Source organism: Argopecten irradians, chromosome 8 (assembly GCF_041381155.1).
Source record: "Argopecten irradians isolate NY chromosome 8, Ai_NY, whole genome shotgun sequence".
In the NCBI taxonomy this organism is placed as follows: Eukaryota; Metazoa; Mollusca; class Bivalvia; order Pectinida; family Pectinidae; genus Argopecten; species Argopecten irradians.
The window spans coordinates 21257718-21275987 of NC_091141.1; the positions used below are offsets into that span (position 1 = coordinate 21257718).

General features: G+C 36.3%; 2 protein-coding genes across 4 annotated transcripts in view; both read left to right on the forward strand.

Moving 5' to 3' along the window:
- Positions 1 to 15479, forward strand: part of LOC138329652 (myoneurin-like) — an 81215-nt gene extending 65736 nt beyond the window's left edge. The window contains exons 5-6 of one of the 2 annotated variants that reach the window (XM_069276890.1): positions 7676 to 7877; positions 10102 to 10287. In XM_069276890.1, the coding sequence (XP_069132991.1) occupies positions 7676 to 7877; positions 10102 to 10153 (254 nt within the window). In that variant the 3' untranslated portion in view covers positions 10154 to 10287. Of the gene's footprint in view, positions 1 to 7675; positions 7878 to 10101 lie in introns of both variants that reach the window. The other variant, XM_069276892.1, reaches the window with a different exon arrangement.
- On the forward strand, positions 298 to 6392 carry LOC138329655 (uncharacterized). Of its 2 annotated transcripts, none has more exons than XR_011209485.1 (2): positions 298 to 2742; positions 3824 to 3941. XR_011209485.1 is itself a non-coding variant. In XM_069276893.1 (2 exons), exons 1-2 carry the CDS (start codon positions 882 to 884, stop codon positions 4120 to 4122), a joined length of 306 nt encoding a protein of 101 aa, XP_069132994.1. In that variant the 5' UTR covers positions 298 to 881; the 3' UTR covers positions 4123 to 6392. The 2 variants fall into 2 exon arrangements, 1 of the variants encoding a protein (XP_069132994.1); XM_069276893.1 differs by having other exon boundaries at positions 298 to 888; positions 3824 to 6392.
- Positions 15480 to 18270: the final 2791 nt, after the last annotated feature.

The window sequence follows — 18270 nt, forward strand, 5'->3', positions numbered from 1 at the left end:
GCAAGTGAGCATGTGAATCTACTTACAGTGGGCGACCAAAGATGCAAAGTGAGCATGTGAATCTACTTACAGTGGGCGACCAAAAGATGCAAAGTGAGCATGTGAATCTACTTACAGTGGGACGACCATAAAGATGCAAAGTGAGCATGTGAATCTACTTACAGTGGACGACCAGAAAGATGCAAAGTGAGCATGTGAATCTACTTACAGTGGGCGACCAGAAAGATGCAAGTGAGCATGTGAATCTACTTACAGTGGGACGACCAAAAGATGCAAAGTGAGCATGTGAATCTACTTACAGTGGGACGACCATAAAGATGCAAAGTGAGCATGTGAATCTACTTACAGTGGGACGACCATAAAGATGCAAAGTGAGCATGTGAATCTACTTACAGTGGGGCGACCATAAAGATGCAAAGTGAGCATGTGAATCTACTTACAGTGGGACGACCATAAAGATGCAAAGTGAGCATGTGAATCTACTTACAGTGGGGCGACCAGAAAGATGCAAAGTGAGCATGTGAATCTACTTACAGTGGGACGACCAGAAAGATGCAAAGTGAGCATGTGAATCTACTTACAGTGGGACGACCAGAAAGATGCAAAGTGAGCATGTGAATCTACTTACAGTGGGGCGACCAGAAAGATGCAAAGTGAGCATGTGAATCTACTTACAGTGGGACGACCATAAAGATGCAAAGTGAGCATGTGAATCTACTTACAGTGGGGCGACCATAAAGATGCGAAGTGAGCATGTGAATCTACTTACAGTGGGGCGACCAGAAAGATGCAAAGTGAGCATGTGAATCTACTTACAGTGGGACGACCATAAAGATGCAAAGTGAGCATGTGAATCTACTTACAGTGGGGCGACCAGAAAGATGCAAAGTAAGCATGTTAATCTACTAACAGCGGGGCAACCAGAAAGACGCAGAGTGAGCTTGTGATTATACTTACATGTGTAACTACTTCGATGCCAAATTAGCATGTGTAACTACTTCGATACCACGTGAAAATGCGTTACTATTTATAATAGGCTTGACAGAAAGACTTCAAGTGAATATGTGTGACTATTTACAAATGGGGGAACGTAAAGACGCCAAGTGAGCACGTGTAAGACGTCAAGTGAGCATATGTAAGACGCCAAGTAAGCTTGTGTAAGACGACAGGTTAGCTTGTGTAACTACTGAGGCAAGCATACACTTGTCAATTGATGTCGTGTTTCAACTTAACTTTGGCCATACATAAAACCGATTTTCTTTGACAACTTGAGATTGGACGATTCTCAAGATGCCAACTGATTTTGTGTAACTAGTGTTCTAGGCGAGCATTTTTTATCTTGTAAAGCTAAAGCGATAGGTGGTTATAAAGATGATATTTATGTTTTGTATCTAATGCTCTATGCGTGCATATTATTAAGAAATTATTTTATCTTGAGTAGCTTAAGCTTGAGGTAAGCATTAATATAATTAATCTTGTGAAACTTGTGTTCTAGACACACATAAAATGCTAACTGATGTATTGTATTTAATCCCCTAAGCGAGCTCTCAGATGTTAATAGGTTTATGTAAGGACAGGTTGGATGAGTAGGTCATGACTAATGCTAGTACATTGTGACTTCCTCCATACCTTTTTCGGTAATTCGGTGGAAATGTCCTCTTCTTGTGAAGTACATTTTTATTTGACCATTGCAAACACCGTTTCGTATAGGATGTAACTGTATGACCACAAATTTAACTCTTAGACAGTTGTGGCACATAGGCAGATTTTATGTCTGAAGAGGCAGCTTATAATTTTGTTGTCTGGATATGGAATCCTAATCAGAGACAGGCCAAATAATGTCAACTAAAGCAGAATAGAAACAATCTACACCAACATGAAGTGGCATTGTTATATATAAGGTATATAGTCATACATTATATGCTTCGCTCAGGGTACTGAATGGTAACTATTCAGGTAATTATGACAGTAATGTTTTTACCAGACAGCTCTTTTTGAATTAGTTTATCTTACTTGGAGTTTACATTGAAACGTAAAACGTCCTGTAAAGTTGAATAGAATTGAATTGAATTGTAAAGTGTACTTCTCGATGGAGGATCATTTTGTGTTGTACCACAGCTTGACTGTCATTGGAACCGAAACGACCAGTGATAAACGAGGTAACAGTACCTTTCTGTGTGACCCGTGAAAACATACAATTTTCTCTTTACTTCAAAACACTAATCTGATATATCAGTTGTCCCGAGGAAGTTTTAAATTACTGTGTAAAGGGGGGATAACTTCAGGAGATCAGGGTCGAAGATTGATGTGGGAGGAGGAGCAGGTGCGAATTTTATATGTGAACAATGATATAACTATTGATTTATCGAGATGACGAGACCTGTATATTACAGAAGGATAACTTTAATTTCGACTAGACCGCATTACCCTGCAGGGCGTATGAAGTTTTACTGTTGCTTCCATTGCTCTAATGTTTTCAGTCAATTTTATGGTGTGACAGACATCTTTCTTTATGTGACTTCCTGGATTTGTTTCTTGTTTTTCCTTCAGTTCATTATTTGCCTTCGTGATAAATGCTGTGTTCATTTGGTGTTAGCTGCTCAGTTTGTAAGCTACTTGGATATGTAAAGACAGGTTCACCAAATTGCGATGTACGTGTATACTATGACCAATATGGCGACGTTTGGCTACTTTCTATATACGTGATGGTTCAGTATGATGGCGCTGTAAAACCCGAAGTTTGTGAGTCCAGCATTAATAAAAAACCGTATTGTATTCCGTTGCGCAAATTAATATTGTTCGGTGGCTGTGTTTTCAGTTCACGCCTTTATCACGGCTTGGTTTATCGCCTATAAAGAAACACACAGTAGTTTTAGACTTATTTAGCTGTCTTAAAGAAACACACAGTAGTTTTAGACTTATTTAGCTGTCGTAAAGAAACACACAGTAGTTTTAAACTTATTTAGCTGTCGTAAAGAAACCCACAGTAGTTTTAGACTTATTTAGCTGTCGTAAAGAAACACACAGTAGTTTTAGACTTATTTAGCTGTCGTAAAGAAACACACAGTAGTTTTAGACTTATTTAGCTGTCGTAAAGAAACCCACAGTAGTTTTAGACTTATTTAGCTGTCGTAAAGAAACACACAGTAGTTTTAGACTTATTTAGCTGTCGTAAAGAAACACACAGTAGTTTTAGACTTATTTAGCTGTCGTAAAGAAACCCACAGTAGTTTTAGACTTATTTAGCTGTCGTAAAGAAACACACAGTAGTTTTAGACTTATTTAGCTGTCGTAAAGAAACACACAGTAGTTTTAGACTTATTTAGCTGTCGTAAAGAAACACAGTAGTTTTAGACTTATTTAGCTGTCGTTAGGAAATACACAGTAGTTTTAGACTTGTTTAGCTGTCGTAAAGAAACACACAGTAGTTTTAGACTTATTTAGCTGTCGTAAAGAAACCCACAGTAGTTTTAGACTTATTTAGCTGTCGTAAAGAAACCCACAGTAGTTTTAGACTTATTTAGCTGTCGTAAAGAAACACAGTAGTTTTAGACTTATTTAGCTGTCGTAAAGAAACACACAGTAGTTTTAGACTTATTTAGCTGTCTTAAAGAAACACACAGTAGTTTTAGACTTATTTAGCTGTCGTAAAGAAACCCACAGTAGTTTTAGACTTATTTAGCTGTCTTAAAGAAACACACAGTAGTTTTAGACTTATTTAGCTGTCGTAAAGAAACACACAGTAGTTTTAGACTTATTTAGCTGTCGTAAAACCTGTGCCCTGTATTGAACCCTAATAGTGTACGGTTTATTATACTTGCAGGGTATCAGACAGACGTACGAGCACGATTTGGTATGGAAGGTTTCCATTGTCTCCCAGAGTACGAGAAGGCACTTCACAGGCCAGTTGTAATGGACGGCCCGGGGGCGTACAAGAAGCCATGTGTGTTGTGTGAGGTGACGAAAGCTCGGACTAAATCGGGCTGGTACATCTACTCACGGTACAAATGTAGCCAGTGTGACGTGGCGCTGTGTACCGGAAGTAGGGGCTGCTTCACCACATATCATAACAACTACATGGGCATGCTCCAACATATCACAGCCTCACAAAATGTCGGATAGAACTAGTTCAAAAAGTGCAAACTTGTGATGAGCTGTTGATTGTATTACAAATTTGTCAACTACAAACATAGTGATTTGATGATCTGGTATGGTTGTTTAACACTAATTTTTCAACTTAAAACACCAGCTTTGCTGTGTGATAATTATGACTGGTTTATAACAAAGTCACAGAATCAGGCGTGATGAGCAGTCGTCCTCCCACTCCTATCTCGTTATGTGGTGAACAACCTTAGAAATGTCCAAACAGTAAAAAAAACAAGGGCAGTATTATAACTACACAGCGTCCTCCATGTTTGTCAGCGTGACTGCCAGTACACGTATCACCTATACATATAATGTAAATATATGTCACATAAGACAGTGTATGACAATGTATAAAATGTTCTAGATTACTCTAAAGTATTCTACATTGTATAACAAGAGTTATCCCCACTTTGTAAACGCTTTATTTCATCCGTGCTATCCATCTAGGTGTCACCCCACTAGTACAGTGTGTAGTATAGGCTTTATGTTACACAAGATAATTACAATGTAAAGTATTTTCCATGAAATTGAAAGACGATGTATTTATATATACTGATTTACAAGACTGTATGACATTGCAGGATATGTTTCACCAAAAAAAGATCAAGCAATACAATGTATTTGTTCCATAAAATTATGTATAAATGTTTTATAAACAATTATGAAATGTTTTATAATATGTATGTCATTACACGATAATTATATTTGAGTATTACAGTACATTGTGTATAGATATGCCATAAAACTGTGTGTATTGATGTATAAGTGTAAAATGTCCCATGATACTTTAAATCCGCCTAATATCCAGTGACTTCGCCACTTTAACATAGAACGCTTTTCATTGGCTGGAAATCCATTGAGACTTTATTAAAGATATATGTTGGAATTCTGAGACGCCGTGCCAAATCGGCGGCGTGCCAAATCGGCGACCTCCGCTGGAATTTGAAATTTTGACGTTGAGATTTTTCGAAATGTAGGTTTTTTGTAGTTATGTGATACAAAGTATCTTAATTTTGTATTTAGTTCATGTAATATTTTCCGAAACTTGTCCCGAAGTTTTAATATTTACTTGCCAAGGCTCGCTAAAAATATAAAAATTCATATGAAATGAAAACACTCATTTAAGATTTTATGTTTAATAATGTGTCATTATGTTTCATTACCTATGTTATAATATACAGTGTAAAATGTCCAACAACACATGTTATGTATGACAAAGTGTAAAAATATACAGTGTAAAATGTCCAACAACACATGTTATGTATGACAAAGTGTAAAAATATACAGTGTAAAATGTCCCACAACACATGTTATGTATGACACAGTGTAAAAATATACAGTGTAAAATGTCCCACAACACATGTTATGTATGACAAAGTGTAAAAATATAGTGTAAAATGTCCTACAACACATGTTATGTATGACAAAGTGTAAAAATATACAGTGTAAAATGTCCTACAACACATGTTATGTGTGACAAAGTGTAAAAATATACAGTGTAAAATGTCCCACAACACATATTATGTATGACAAAGTGTAAAAATATACAGTGTAAAATGTCCTACAACAGATGTTATGTATGACAAATTGTAAAAATATAGTGTAAAATGTCCCACAACATATGTTATGTATGACAAAGTTTAAAAATATAGTGTAAAATGTCCCACAACATATGTTATGTATGACAAAGTTTAAAAATATAGTGTAAAATGTCCTACAACACATGTTATGTATGACAAAGTGTAAAAATATACAGTGTAAAATGTCCTACAACACATGTTATGTATGACAAAGTGTAAAAATATACAGTGTAAAATGTCCTACAACACATGTTATGTATGACAAAGTGTAAAAATATACAGTGTAAAATATCCTACAACACATGTTATGTATGAAATTGTATTAGATTTTTCACAAGACTATTGATGACTTTCTATAAATTGTTCCTAAAAAATTATCCGACGATGTATAATTTTCCCATTGAAAATCAACATTTAAGAAATATCAAAATTAGTGATGTTTGTGTGATGTTTATGGTACTGATGCTATATGATAGATCAATACATACCGTTATGTAGTTTGTTTGAAAACCTATGGTAGTCATTTGTTTCAATTATTTCTTTAATTTGTACGGTTTTTCCTTTTCCTTTTCCCCGTGTTAGTCTTGTAAATTGTTTAATATCATTCATGTATATAGTGACAGCATTAATCTGTATCAATTGAATAAAAAAGTTACAGCATCAAAAGTGTCTGTTGTTTACTATGTTATAGATTGGCGTCCAACTTTACTGAACTAAGCAAGTTGTTTTCTTCAACATTTTGTATTTGGATAACACAGAGTTACCTGCCTTGCGGACAGGTAATTATAATGACGCCTGCGGACAAGTAATTTCTAACTAACGACGCCATATGTATGCGAGGGCAATATCATATTTTTTTGAGAAGACGACGTGAATTTCGCTCACACAAAAAAATGACGTCACAACATGTAACTGTGTTATATGCAAAGAAGGAATAATGTGCACCATACGAGTAAAGACAAGTGATGAAACTCGATGAATTGCTTGTGATATGTTTTTAGTTTCACGTATAATTCCTTAAAATCATTGTAGATGGCGAGTTTGGAATATTTGATGTATAATTACCCTATAGTCAGTGTAGATGGCGAGTTTGGAATAACCAAATTTAATATCCAAGTGGATACTCACATATTTAACATTTTTCCTAACCACCATATTTGTGTTCCACTTTCGTGACCTACAGAGAATACTGTGGTTTTGAGATCTCGTGAATTCTGACGTCCGAAACGTACTGTGTTTTTTTAATGGTTTATACATTAAATTCCAAAACGACTTATATTCATTAAATGTCCAAAACGGTTATTATACATTAAATGTACAAAACGGTTGTTATACATTCAATGTACAAAACGGTTGTTATACATTAAATGTACAACACTGTTGTTATACATTAAAAGTCCAAAGCGGCAGTTACACATTAAAACGGCTGTTATACATTAAGTGTCCTGAACGGCTGTTGTATAATGGAAACTTATTTAATGTGTTCTTGGTGCGTCTTGTGTTTGTTTTTTCGTCACGACCTGCCCCAGATTTAACACGGACAGCGGGACTTGTATTGGCTAACCTGCTGCCCGATTCACATTGTTCTGATCTAAAGTGATGGTGTGTCCCGTTGGTTAAGCAGATAACGCCTGCTCATTTTGATGGTTTCCTAATCCTTGTAAATCTATATTCTGTACTTAACAATAGTGTATATTAGCACAAACAGGAAACTTGTTTCTCACTTTCCCGTGTAAGTGATGATTTCCATTGTTGTGACATAAAGTATCATTTTATGTTTGTTTGTACTTGTTTTTGGCCTTTTACATGCAATAGGAGCGTAGTTGACAATGTGAATACATATATAAGTATTCGCAGAGATGCATGCATACTGTTATGAAGTAAGGTCTAAATAATATCAAAGTTATCTTAACGTTTAAAACTTTAATTCTCCTCTACGTGTTTTACAGTTGGTGGATTGTGGTTCCTTGACGAAAGTACCCAAGGCAACTTCCCATGCCCGATTTGCCGGAAACGCTTTGCGACACCACAGCGCCTGCGCCAACACAGTCGACTTCACATGGAACCAGCTTTCAACTGTACTTTATGTTGTAGGCGGTTCACGTGGAAACACTCGTACGACAGACACATGAGGACGGTGCACAATTTCAGGTGTGTGGTGTTGTGTCCCTTGGTCAGATAGACCCATTGGTATTGGTTGTAGATCATGAAGCTTTGCATTCTGTGATATTCTTGTTTAACGGATCATATAATCAGTATAAACGTACTTTATATTGATTAACTATGCTGAAATATGGGACATATATTTATATTGGTATTAAACTAAAGCCACAACTATACGGTTGACCTGAGATTTTCTGAAATCAACTGTGAATACAACGATATGGTGTTGAAATTCGTAGCATTATATGTCTTCCTTGAAATCATGATTTGGTTGGGGAAAACTATTATCTCCGTACGAGTTCAGACTATTGGATGCACAAAAGAGTGTATGATGACATCGTGAACATCGGTTACTTTTGACAGCTAATGAAAAGTCAACCCCTGTCATACTAAGTGGAATGTTATTGTGCCTTGATGAGAACTTATCACGGTGAATCTCCATTGTATCCTTACACAGTTTGTATTCTCTTCATTGCAAGTTTTATATCTATTGTCTTTCATTTTCGGAAATACTTGACAAAGTAGACGCTTTGAGTCGATTTGTTTATTTGAATGAAGCATCAGAAATATTGTGTTATTTTAAGTACATGGATACAAAACTTAGCCTCCCAAATGGAGGGAGCCATCCCGTCATCATCTGGTTTTCCGTGACGGTTATTCACGAAGTGTGGTGTCCATCTGATAAGATGTACGTGTTTGAAAGTTGATGAAATCATGAGGTCGTTTCCAGACAGTTTCAGCCATAAATTGCAAGTTATATTTGGCATATGATGGTAACCAGGTGTCATATTAAACATTTACTGAAATAGCAAAGACATGCGAGTATCATATTCAACATTTTATATTATTAATAGTGATATCAAAAATGTCAACGTCTGTCATTTCATTCTAAAAGCGGTCGTTACTTATGAGTTGTGTAGTCATGGCTGTGATCGCTGTTCTTCCCAAAGGGCCATTCTACTGTACATTTAACTTTATCACAGAAAGAGTAATATTCGATCTCAGTGAAAAAATTTATTCCTTCTCCGTCATTTCGTTCGTTTGACAAACGTATGTAGTTTTTTTTCGGTGTACACAATATATATCCTGTTTTTTATCTTTGTTGTGCAGTCCTGTCCTCCCGCCGGCAAGATAGGGATGCTCTGATATCGAATGACTTAATCAATTGTATTAAATCTGATTTGATACTGAGCGGATACACGACGAAATTTCTTCTAAGCCCATGGCAGAAAATTCAAAGGTTTCAATACGGACATGGATACGAGTATTGATGATGTGCCGTATTTATTTCATAACAATCTTTTTCGTCTTTAAAAGATTAATACTATTGAAAACATCTCTATCGTTCAACCGTCTTGTCGGACAAAACTTATTAGAAATTGAAACTATTTCATGCCACCATCTTGAATGTGACCGACACGTTTGGTTTAAGGCGGACTGACAACATTTCTAACGTCACGTGTAAATATATGGTTATCATTCTCGATCGATACTAAGTTGAGTGTCGACCTGGCTTTGTGTTCTTACAGTGCCATTTCTCTACCTTACTTACCATTTTCCTGGTTCTTTACTCCCAACAAAGAAACGGTCCTTTGATTAAGAAACTTTGTATGGTTTTATCGAATAATATTTTGGCAGAGTGGGCGGAATTAAGGTTGTTACGAAGTACATTGGCGTGTCTGGTCCTCGCATTTGAGCATTCTCTTGATGGGCTTTTGATTCTATTTGCCCTGAAGGGGTTGAAGTGGCATTTACTGTTGTTGAAATATCTATTGAATTTAATCAAAATTGTTATTCCACGGTTTGAAGGAGTTGCGATCACACTTCCTTTTGGATAACTTGTGACAAATTTCATACAATTGTTTGGAGTAGATTCTATGTCAATGTGAATACGATGCCATTTTGATGGTTATTCCGTCGGTAATGTTACTCCATATATGCAATGGGGAATGATGATAGCGAGCAGGGCTTTTTGCCTTCATGTGGTATTGCTACTAACTGAACATTTATCGTTATTACAATGAACTACATTTTCCTAAACATTAAACAATAAATAAATGGAGACTAAGTTTGTATCGCACTTCGATACACGGAAACGACACTTTGACGGTTTCTCGAAAAATATTCAAATTATCTTTGTTGACCATTATATTAATATCTACTATCTGTTTTATAACCTGGTTTTACTAATTATATGTTTGTTGTGTTCCAGAAATTCGCCGACAGCTGCTGAAGACGCACCAGATACAATGCCCCGTATGTAAGAAGGTATTCAACCGTACCTATATCCGTCAGCACCTGACAAAGCACAGCGAGCCCACACACTCGTGTCCGATGTGTGGACGGGTGTTTGTCTGGAAAAGTTCATTCGACAGGCACAAACGTACATGTCAGTACAAAAAGGTCTATACGACGTTCAGCTAAGTCGTAACAAAATATGGATAGAAGTGAGGGAACTGGACCAGGGGGAAGACAGGGAGGATACTGGCAAAAGGGGAAGACTTCGAAACCAAAAATATGAAAGAAGGAGTCAGTAATGGAATAGGAAAACACGGGTTTTTAGGTCAAAGAATTACAAAAACGAACATCAAACATTGTATAGGGGTTATATAACATTGTACACTAGATCAAAACATTGTTCACAAATTATATAACATTGTACACTAGATCAGAACATTGTTTACAGGTTTTATAGCATTGTATACTTGATCAGAACATTGTTTACAAGTTATATAACATTGTATACTTGATCAGAACATTGATAATTAATCCTTATAATTTAATTCACTAAAAATATTCTCGTTATTATAGATAGGATTCTTTTTCTATGAAAACTTTGCGCTGAAAGTTATCGTTACTAGCAAAATTGAATAATGTTATCATTTTTGGTTAAATTTTAAACAAGAAATTAAAAAAAAAACCACCTGGACAGACTTCATAATGCTATATAGAAATAAGGTTGTGTATATACAGATTTGTCGTTTTAAACGTTGATGTAATTAAAGTTTTTTCTGTCCGTCTGTAATTTGTTATAAACACACAGTTGGGATGTTGTTGGCCATTTTATGTGTCATTGGTGAGATTTACTGACGACTTCGTAATTAATTTGCTCGATGGTTGAGTTCACGGACGACTTCGTAACTCGACTTCGTTTCTCATTGACTCGGTGGTCGAGTTCACGGACGACTTCGTAACTCGACTTCGTTTCTCATTGACTTATATAACATTGTACACTAGATCAGAACATTGTTCACGAGTTATAGAACATTGTACACTAGACCAGAACATTATTTACAAGTTATATAACATTGTTCACTAGATCAGAACATTGTTTACAAGTTATATAACATTGTACACTAGATCAGAACATTATTTACAAGTTATAGAACATTGTACACTAGATCAGAACATTATTTACAAGTTATATAACATTGTACACTAGATCAGAACATTGTTACATGTTATATAACATTGTACACTGGATCAGAACATTGTTTATAGGTTCTATAACATTGTTCACTAGATCAAAACATTATTAACAAGTTATAAAAATGTTCTATAACCTGTGAACAGTGTTCTGATCTAGTGTACAATGTTCTATAACTTGTAAATAATGTTCTGATCTAGTGTACAGTGTCATACAACTTGTAAACAATGTTCTATAACCTGTGATCAGTGTTCTGATTTAGTGTACAATGTTATATAACATGTGAACAATATTCTGATCTAGTGTACAATGTTAATAACCTGTGCACAATGATCTGATCTAGTGTACAATGTTCTAAAACCTATAAACAATGTTCTGATCCAGTGCACAATGTTATATAACATGTGAACAATGTTCTTATCTAGTGTACAATGTTATATAACCTGTGAACAATGTTCTGATCTAGTGTACAGTGTTATATAACAGGTGAATATTGTTCTGATCCAGTTTACAATGTTATATTACCTGTAAACAATGTTCTGATCCAGTGTACAATGTTATATAACTTGTAAACAATGTTCTGATCCAGTGTACAATGTTATATAACTTGTAAACAATGTTCTGATCCAGTGTACTATGTTATATAACCTGTAAACAATGTTCTAATCTATCGTACGATAAGCACTTTATACATTAAATTTTCGCGTTGTGGTTTTGATAACTAACTTTTTACACTACATATACAACATGGATTCTGTTAGTGAGCTATTCCGTGGACATGGTGATATGTTCAGTACATGTGAACTAAGACGGTATTAAGGCGCGGTGTTACTTCCTCAATACACTTGTAAATGTCTTATTGTGTGACCTGTGTCTCCCACCTGACTAATGGATATTTAAGGAGAAGGTAATTAATTCTACGCTTGAAATAGGATGCCGAGGTGTTCCTTGTTAATGTACAACAACAAAGAATGAGGAGTCAACTATGGTGTGAATGTTGATCAACATATTTATGACACTTAATTAACATCAACATTTAAGGATCAAATCAAATTGATTTTTATGTTATGGAGATATAACACAAAAACCTGAGTATACTCCGAATAAATCGCAAATTAATCCTTATAATTTAATTCACTAAAAATATTCTCGTTATTATAGATAGGATTCTTTTTCTATGAAAACTTTGCGCTGAAAGTTATCGTTACTAGCAAAATTGAATAATGTTATCATTTTTGGTTAAATTTTAAACAAGAAATTAAAAAAAAACCACCTGGACAGACTTCATAATGCTATATAGAAATAAGGTTGTGTATATACAGATTTGTCGTTTTTAAACGTTGATGTAATTAAAGTTTTTTCTGTCCGTCTGTAATTTGTTATAAACACACAGTTGGGATGTTGTTGGCCATTTTATGTGTCATTGGTGAGATTTACTGACGACTTCGTAATTAATTTGCTCGATGGTTGAGTTCACGGACGACTTCGTAACTCGACTTCGTTTCTCATTGACTCGGTGGTCGAGTTCACGGACGACTTCGTAACTCGACTTCGTTTCTCATTGACTTATATAACATTGTACACTAGATCAGAACATTGTTCACGAGTTATAGAACATTGTACACTAGATCAGAACATTATTTACAAGTTATATAACATTGTTCACTAGATCAGAACATTGTTTACAAGTTATATAACATTGTACACTAGATCAGAACATTATTTACAAGTTATATAACATTGTACACTAGATCAGAACATTGTTACATGTTATATAACATTGTACACTAGATCAGAACATTGTTACATGTTATATAACATTGTACACTGGATCAGAACATTGTTTATAGGTTCTATAACATTGTTCACTAGATCAAAACATTATTAACAAGTTATAAAAATGTTCTATAACCTGTGAACAGTGTTCTGATCTAGTGTACAATGTTCTATAACTTGTAAATAATGTTCTGATCTAGTGTACAGTGTCATACAACTTGTAAACAATGTTCTATAACCTGTGATCAGTGTTCTGATTTAGTGTACAATGTTATATAACATGTGAACAATATTCTGATCTAGTGTACAATGTTAATAACCTGTGCACAATGATCTGATCTAGTGTACAATGTTCTAAAACCTATAAACAATGTTCTGATCCAGTGCACAATGTTATATAACATGTGAACAATGTTCTTATCTAGTGTACAATGTTATATAACCTGTGAACAATGTTCTGATCTAGTGTACAGTGTTATATAACAGGTGAATAATGTTCTGATCCAGTTTACAATGTTATATTACCTGTAAACAATGTTCTGATCCAGTGTACAATGTTATATAACTTGTAAACAATGTTCTGATCCAGTGTACAATGTTATATAACTTGTAAACAATGTTTTGATCCAGTGTACTATGTTATATAACCTGTAAACAATGTTCTAATCTATCGTACGATAAGCACTTTATACATTAAATTTTCGCGTTGTGGTTTTGATAACTAACTTTTTACACTACATATACAACATGGATTCTGTTAGTGAGCTATTCCGTGGACATGGTGATATGTTCAGTACATGTGAACTAAGACGGTATTAAGGCGCGGTGTTACTTCCTCAATACACTTGTAAATGTCTTATTGTGTGACCTGTGTCTCCCACCTGACTAATGGATATTTAAGGAGAAGGTAATTAATTCTACGCTTGAAATAGGATGCCGAGGTGTTCCTTGTTAATGTACAACAACAAAGAATGAGGAGTCAACTATGGTGTGAATGTTGATCAACATATTTATGACACTTAATTAACATCAACATTTAAGGATCAAATCAAATTGATTTTTATGTTATGGAGATATAACACAAAAACCTGAGTATACTCCGAATAAATCGCAAATTAATCCTTATAATTTAATTCACTAAAAATATTCTCGTTATTATAGATAGGATTCTTTTTCTATGAAAACTTTGCGCTGAAAGTTATCGTTACTAGCAAAATTGAATAATGTTATCATTTTTGGTTAAATTTTAAACAAGAAATTAAAAAAAACCACCTGGACAGACTTCATAATGCTATATAGAAATAAGGTTGTGTATATACAGATTTGTCGTTTTAAACGTTGATGTAATTAAAGTTTTTTCTGTCCGTCTGTAATTTGTTATAAACACACAGTTGGGATGTTGTTGGCCATTTTATGTGTCATTGGTGAGATTTACTGACGACTTCGTAATTAATTTGCTCGATGGTTGAGTTCACGGACGACTTCGTAACTCGACTTCGTTTCTCATTGACTCGGTGGTCGAGTTCACGGACGACTTCGTAACTCGACTTCGTTTCTCATTGACTCGGTGGTTGAGTTCACGGACGACTTCGTACTCGACTTCGTTTCTCATTGACTCGGTGGTCGAGTTCACGCTCAACTTCGTAACTCATTGACTCTGTGATTGAGTTAACGGACGTCTTCGTAACATATTGCCTCGGTAGCCGAGTTCACGGTCAACTTCGTAACTCATTAACTCGGTGGTCGATTTCACGGACAACTTCGTGGCTCCTTGACTCGGTAGTCGAGTTCACGGAAGACTTCGTAACTCATTCACTTGGTAGTCGATAACACTGACGACTTCGTAACTCATTCACTTGGTAGTCGATAACACTGACGACTTCGTAACTCATTCACTCGGTAGTCGAGTTCACGGACGACTTCGTAACTCATTCAATCGGTAGTCGAGTTCACGGACGACTTCGTAACTCATTGCCTCGGTAGCCGAGTTCACGGTTAACTTCGTAATTCATTAACTCGGTGGTCGAGTTAACGGACAACTTCGTAACTTATTGACTCGGTAGTCGAGTTCACGGACGACTTCGTACTCATTGACTCCGTTTGACCAGTTCACAGTCGACTTCGTGATTTATTGACTCGGTGGTCGAGTTTACAGACGACTTCGTTACTCATTGAGTTGGTGGTTGAGTTCACGGACGACTTCGTAACTCATTGCCTCGGTAGCTGAGTTCACGGTCGACTTCGTAACTCATTTACTCGGTGGTCGATTTCACGGACAACTTCGTGGCTCCTTGACTCGGTAGTCGAGTTCACGGAAGACTTCGTAACTCATTCACTCGGTAGTCGATTGCACGGACGACTTCGTAACTCATTCACTTGGTAGTCGATTGCACGGACGACTTCGTAACTCATTCACTTGGTAGTCGATAGCACTGACGACTTCGTAACTCATTCACTCGGTGGTCGATTTCATGGACAACATCGTGGCTCCTTGACTCGGTAGTCGAGTTCACGGACGACTTCGTAACTCATTCAATCGGTAGTCGAGTTCACGGACGACTTCGTAACTCATTGCCTCGGTAGCCGAGTTCACGGTTAACTTCGTAACTCATTAACTCGGTGTTCGAGATAACAGACGACTTCGTAACTCATTAACTCGGTGGTCGAGTTAACGGACGACTTCGTAACTCATTGACTCGGTAGTCGAGTTCACGGACGACTTCGTACTCATTGACTCCGTTTGACCAGTTCACAGTCGACTTCGTGATTTATTGACTCGGTGGTCGAGTTTACAGACGACTTCGTTACTCATTGAGTTGGTGGTTGAGTTCACGGACGACTTCGTAACTCATTGCCTCGGTAGCTGAGTTCACGGTCGACTTCGTAACTCATTTACTCGGTGGTCGATTTCACGGACAACTTCGTGGCTCCTTGACTCGGTAGTCGAGTTCACGGACGACTTCGTAACTCATTCACTCGGTAGTCGATTGCACGGACGACTTCGTAACTCATTCACTTGGTAGTCGAGTTCACGGACGACTTCGTAACTCATTCACTCGGTAGTCGAGTTCACGGACGACTTCGTAACTCATTGACTCCGTTTGATCAGTTCATTCATTCGTCTGTATATATAAGTGATGCTGGGTGATTTGTAAATATACGAAACATTTGATGTTGAAAAGATGTATTATGAACATGTCCGATTTACCGATTACACATATGGTCCTTTTTACATGAATCTATTAAGTGAAACTATTATACAATGTTTAACATTTAGATAAATGTTTAAGATCATAAAGTGCCATGTGTAATGGCAAAAAATGCATTCTGTTATATTTGATGTCACAATTGTAATACAAATTCATCGGGTATTAACAGCTGCAATGACGTACATGTTAATAAATTGATTTTGGAATAAAATTGTTCTGTGTTATTTCTTTCAAACAATGCAAATAGATTGCTTTCTCAGATACACATCACGCAGTTAACCCCTACAGCTTCTACATGACGATAACGAAAGGTTAACTTATAATAGATGTAAAATCCCTTGTTATTTCAACATAAAATTGTAACCAAATGTAAATGTAAGCATTGAACGTCTTTCAGCGATAGGGGTGAGGTACTCTTTAATCACTGATATAGCCATCCAACACTGCGTGGATAACGCCAACATATTTGAATTTCTCTATGTTTAGCACCTCGCTAGGTCATTTGGAATGAGAAGCAATGATGTGGGCCTCGATATTGGTCAAGCCTTAAGAATGAGAATTTTCAAAAACCACCATTCAAGGACAAAACAAAAAGGAAAACAAACAACGCATGGGATCATAGGCTCAGCAAATACAGAGAAATCTACTTATAAAAATATCATGATATTTGGTATGGTGTTTACCCTAAAGCACATAACCCATAAATCACGAACCAGTGTGTATCATATCTTCTGTTGCTTACATCTGGGTAATTATATGAGAAGTTACTGTATACCGATGTTCAAATATGATGTTACTGTATACCGATGACCAAATATGAGGTGACTTCATACCAATGTTCAAATATAAGGTTACTTTATACCATTGCTCAAATTTAAAAATTGCAGTTTCTGATAATAAAATAATCGTCCGACGTTCCTCATACTTTAAGCTGTTCTTGTGGTAACAGGCTCACAAATTTATACGGTGGAATGGGTAACATTTGAGGTGGCAACAGTTCAGGAATGTTCTACACTGACATTCGACAGATCTGTTCAGTTTTTGTGTCCCATTTTGGCACACATTCTACATGCTGGGGTTCCCGTTGCCTTGTCGCACTGTCGAGCTCTGTCTAAATTCGCCCCATTATCGGCTGACGTAGGGACTCTCGGTTCGTTTCCTGGCTTTCTTAAACTTCTACATCGACGTTATACGTACGTAATTCCCTTAAAATGCGATTAATTTTCTTATTTTCTTCGGGTACTCAGATTTAATAATGAAGAACATTCATGTTTTATTGCTTTGAAAACTAAAATGAAAGGAAGAAACTTTGGCTTTCAATTTAGATAGCGTTAACAATAGTATACAGTGAATCGGCAGTTCTTCTAATGAGTCCGTTTTATTACACGTGTGCTAAACCGTTACGGTAAACACGTGATCATAGGATAATTACAGGTTATCATGTTGTTGCCAATTATCACTTATTGGAGAACATAAACAAAATCACGTGACCAGTATTTGCGCGGGTTTACAGGCTCGTTTTGGTATACGGGTGTATGACCGGTCGGCAATATAACGTAGACCAACACGAACAATTGTTTAATTAGTCCTAACAAAGTATCCTCCAGACGGATACAATCACAGCATGGCAATCCTATATATGGACATCTGGATCAAATGTTTCAGGTGCTAATCAAACAGCTATATAGATATCAGTGGGGGCAAATTATTGCTAGCTCCATCCTGTTTTCGGTGAGCGAACCTTGAAACCATGTAACCATGGATTGTAATTGAAATGACGGCTTTCCTTAATTCAATATAAGCAGGCTCGTACCTTAGTTTGTAGGTCAAAGATACACACTCCTGCTGGATTAAATCTCGTTATCTCACTATTCAAAATCTCGAATCAACGAGATTTGAAATGATGAATGTTCCCCGGGGAGATACACAATTAGCGTGCTGCATTGAGCCGAGCTATTAAGCCATTGTG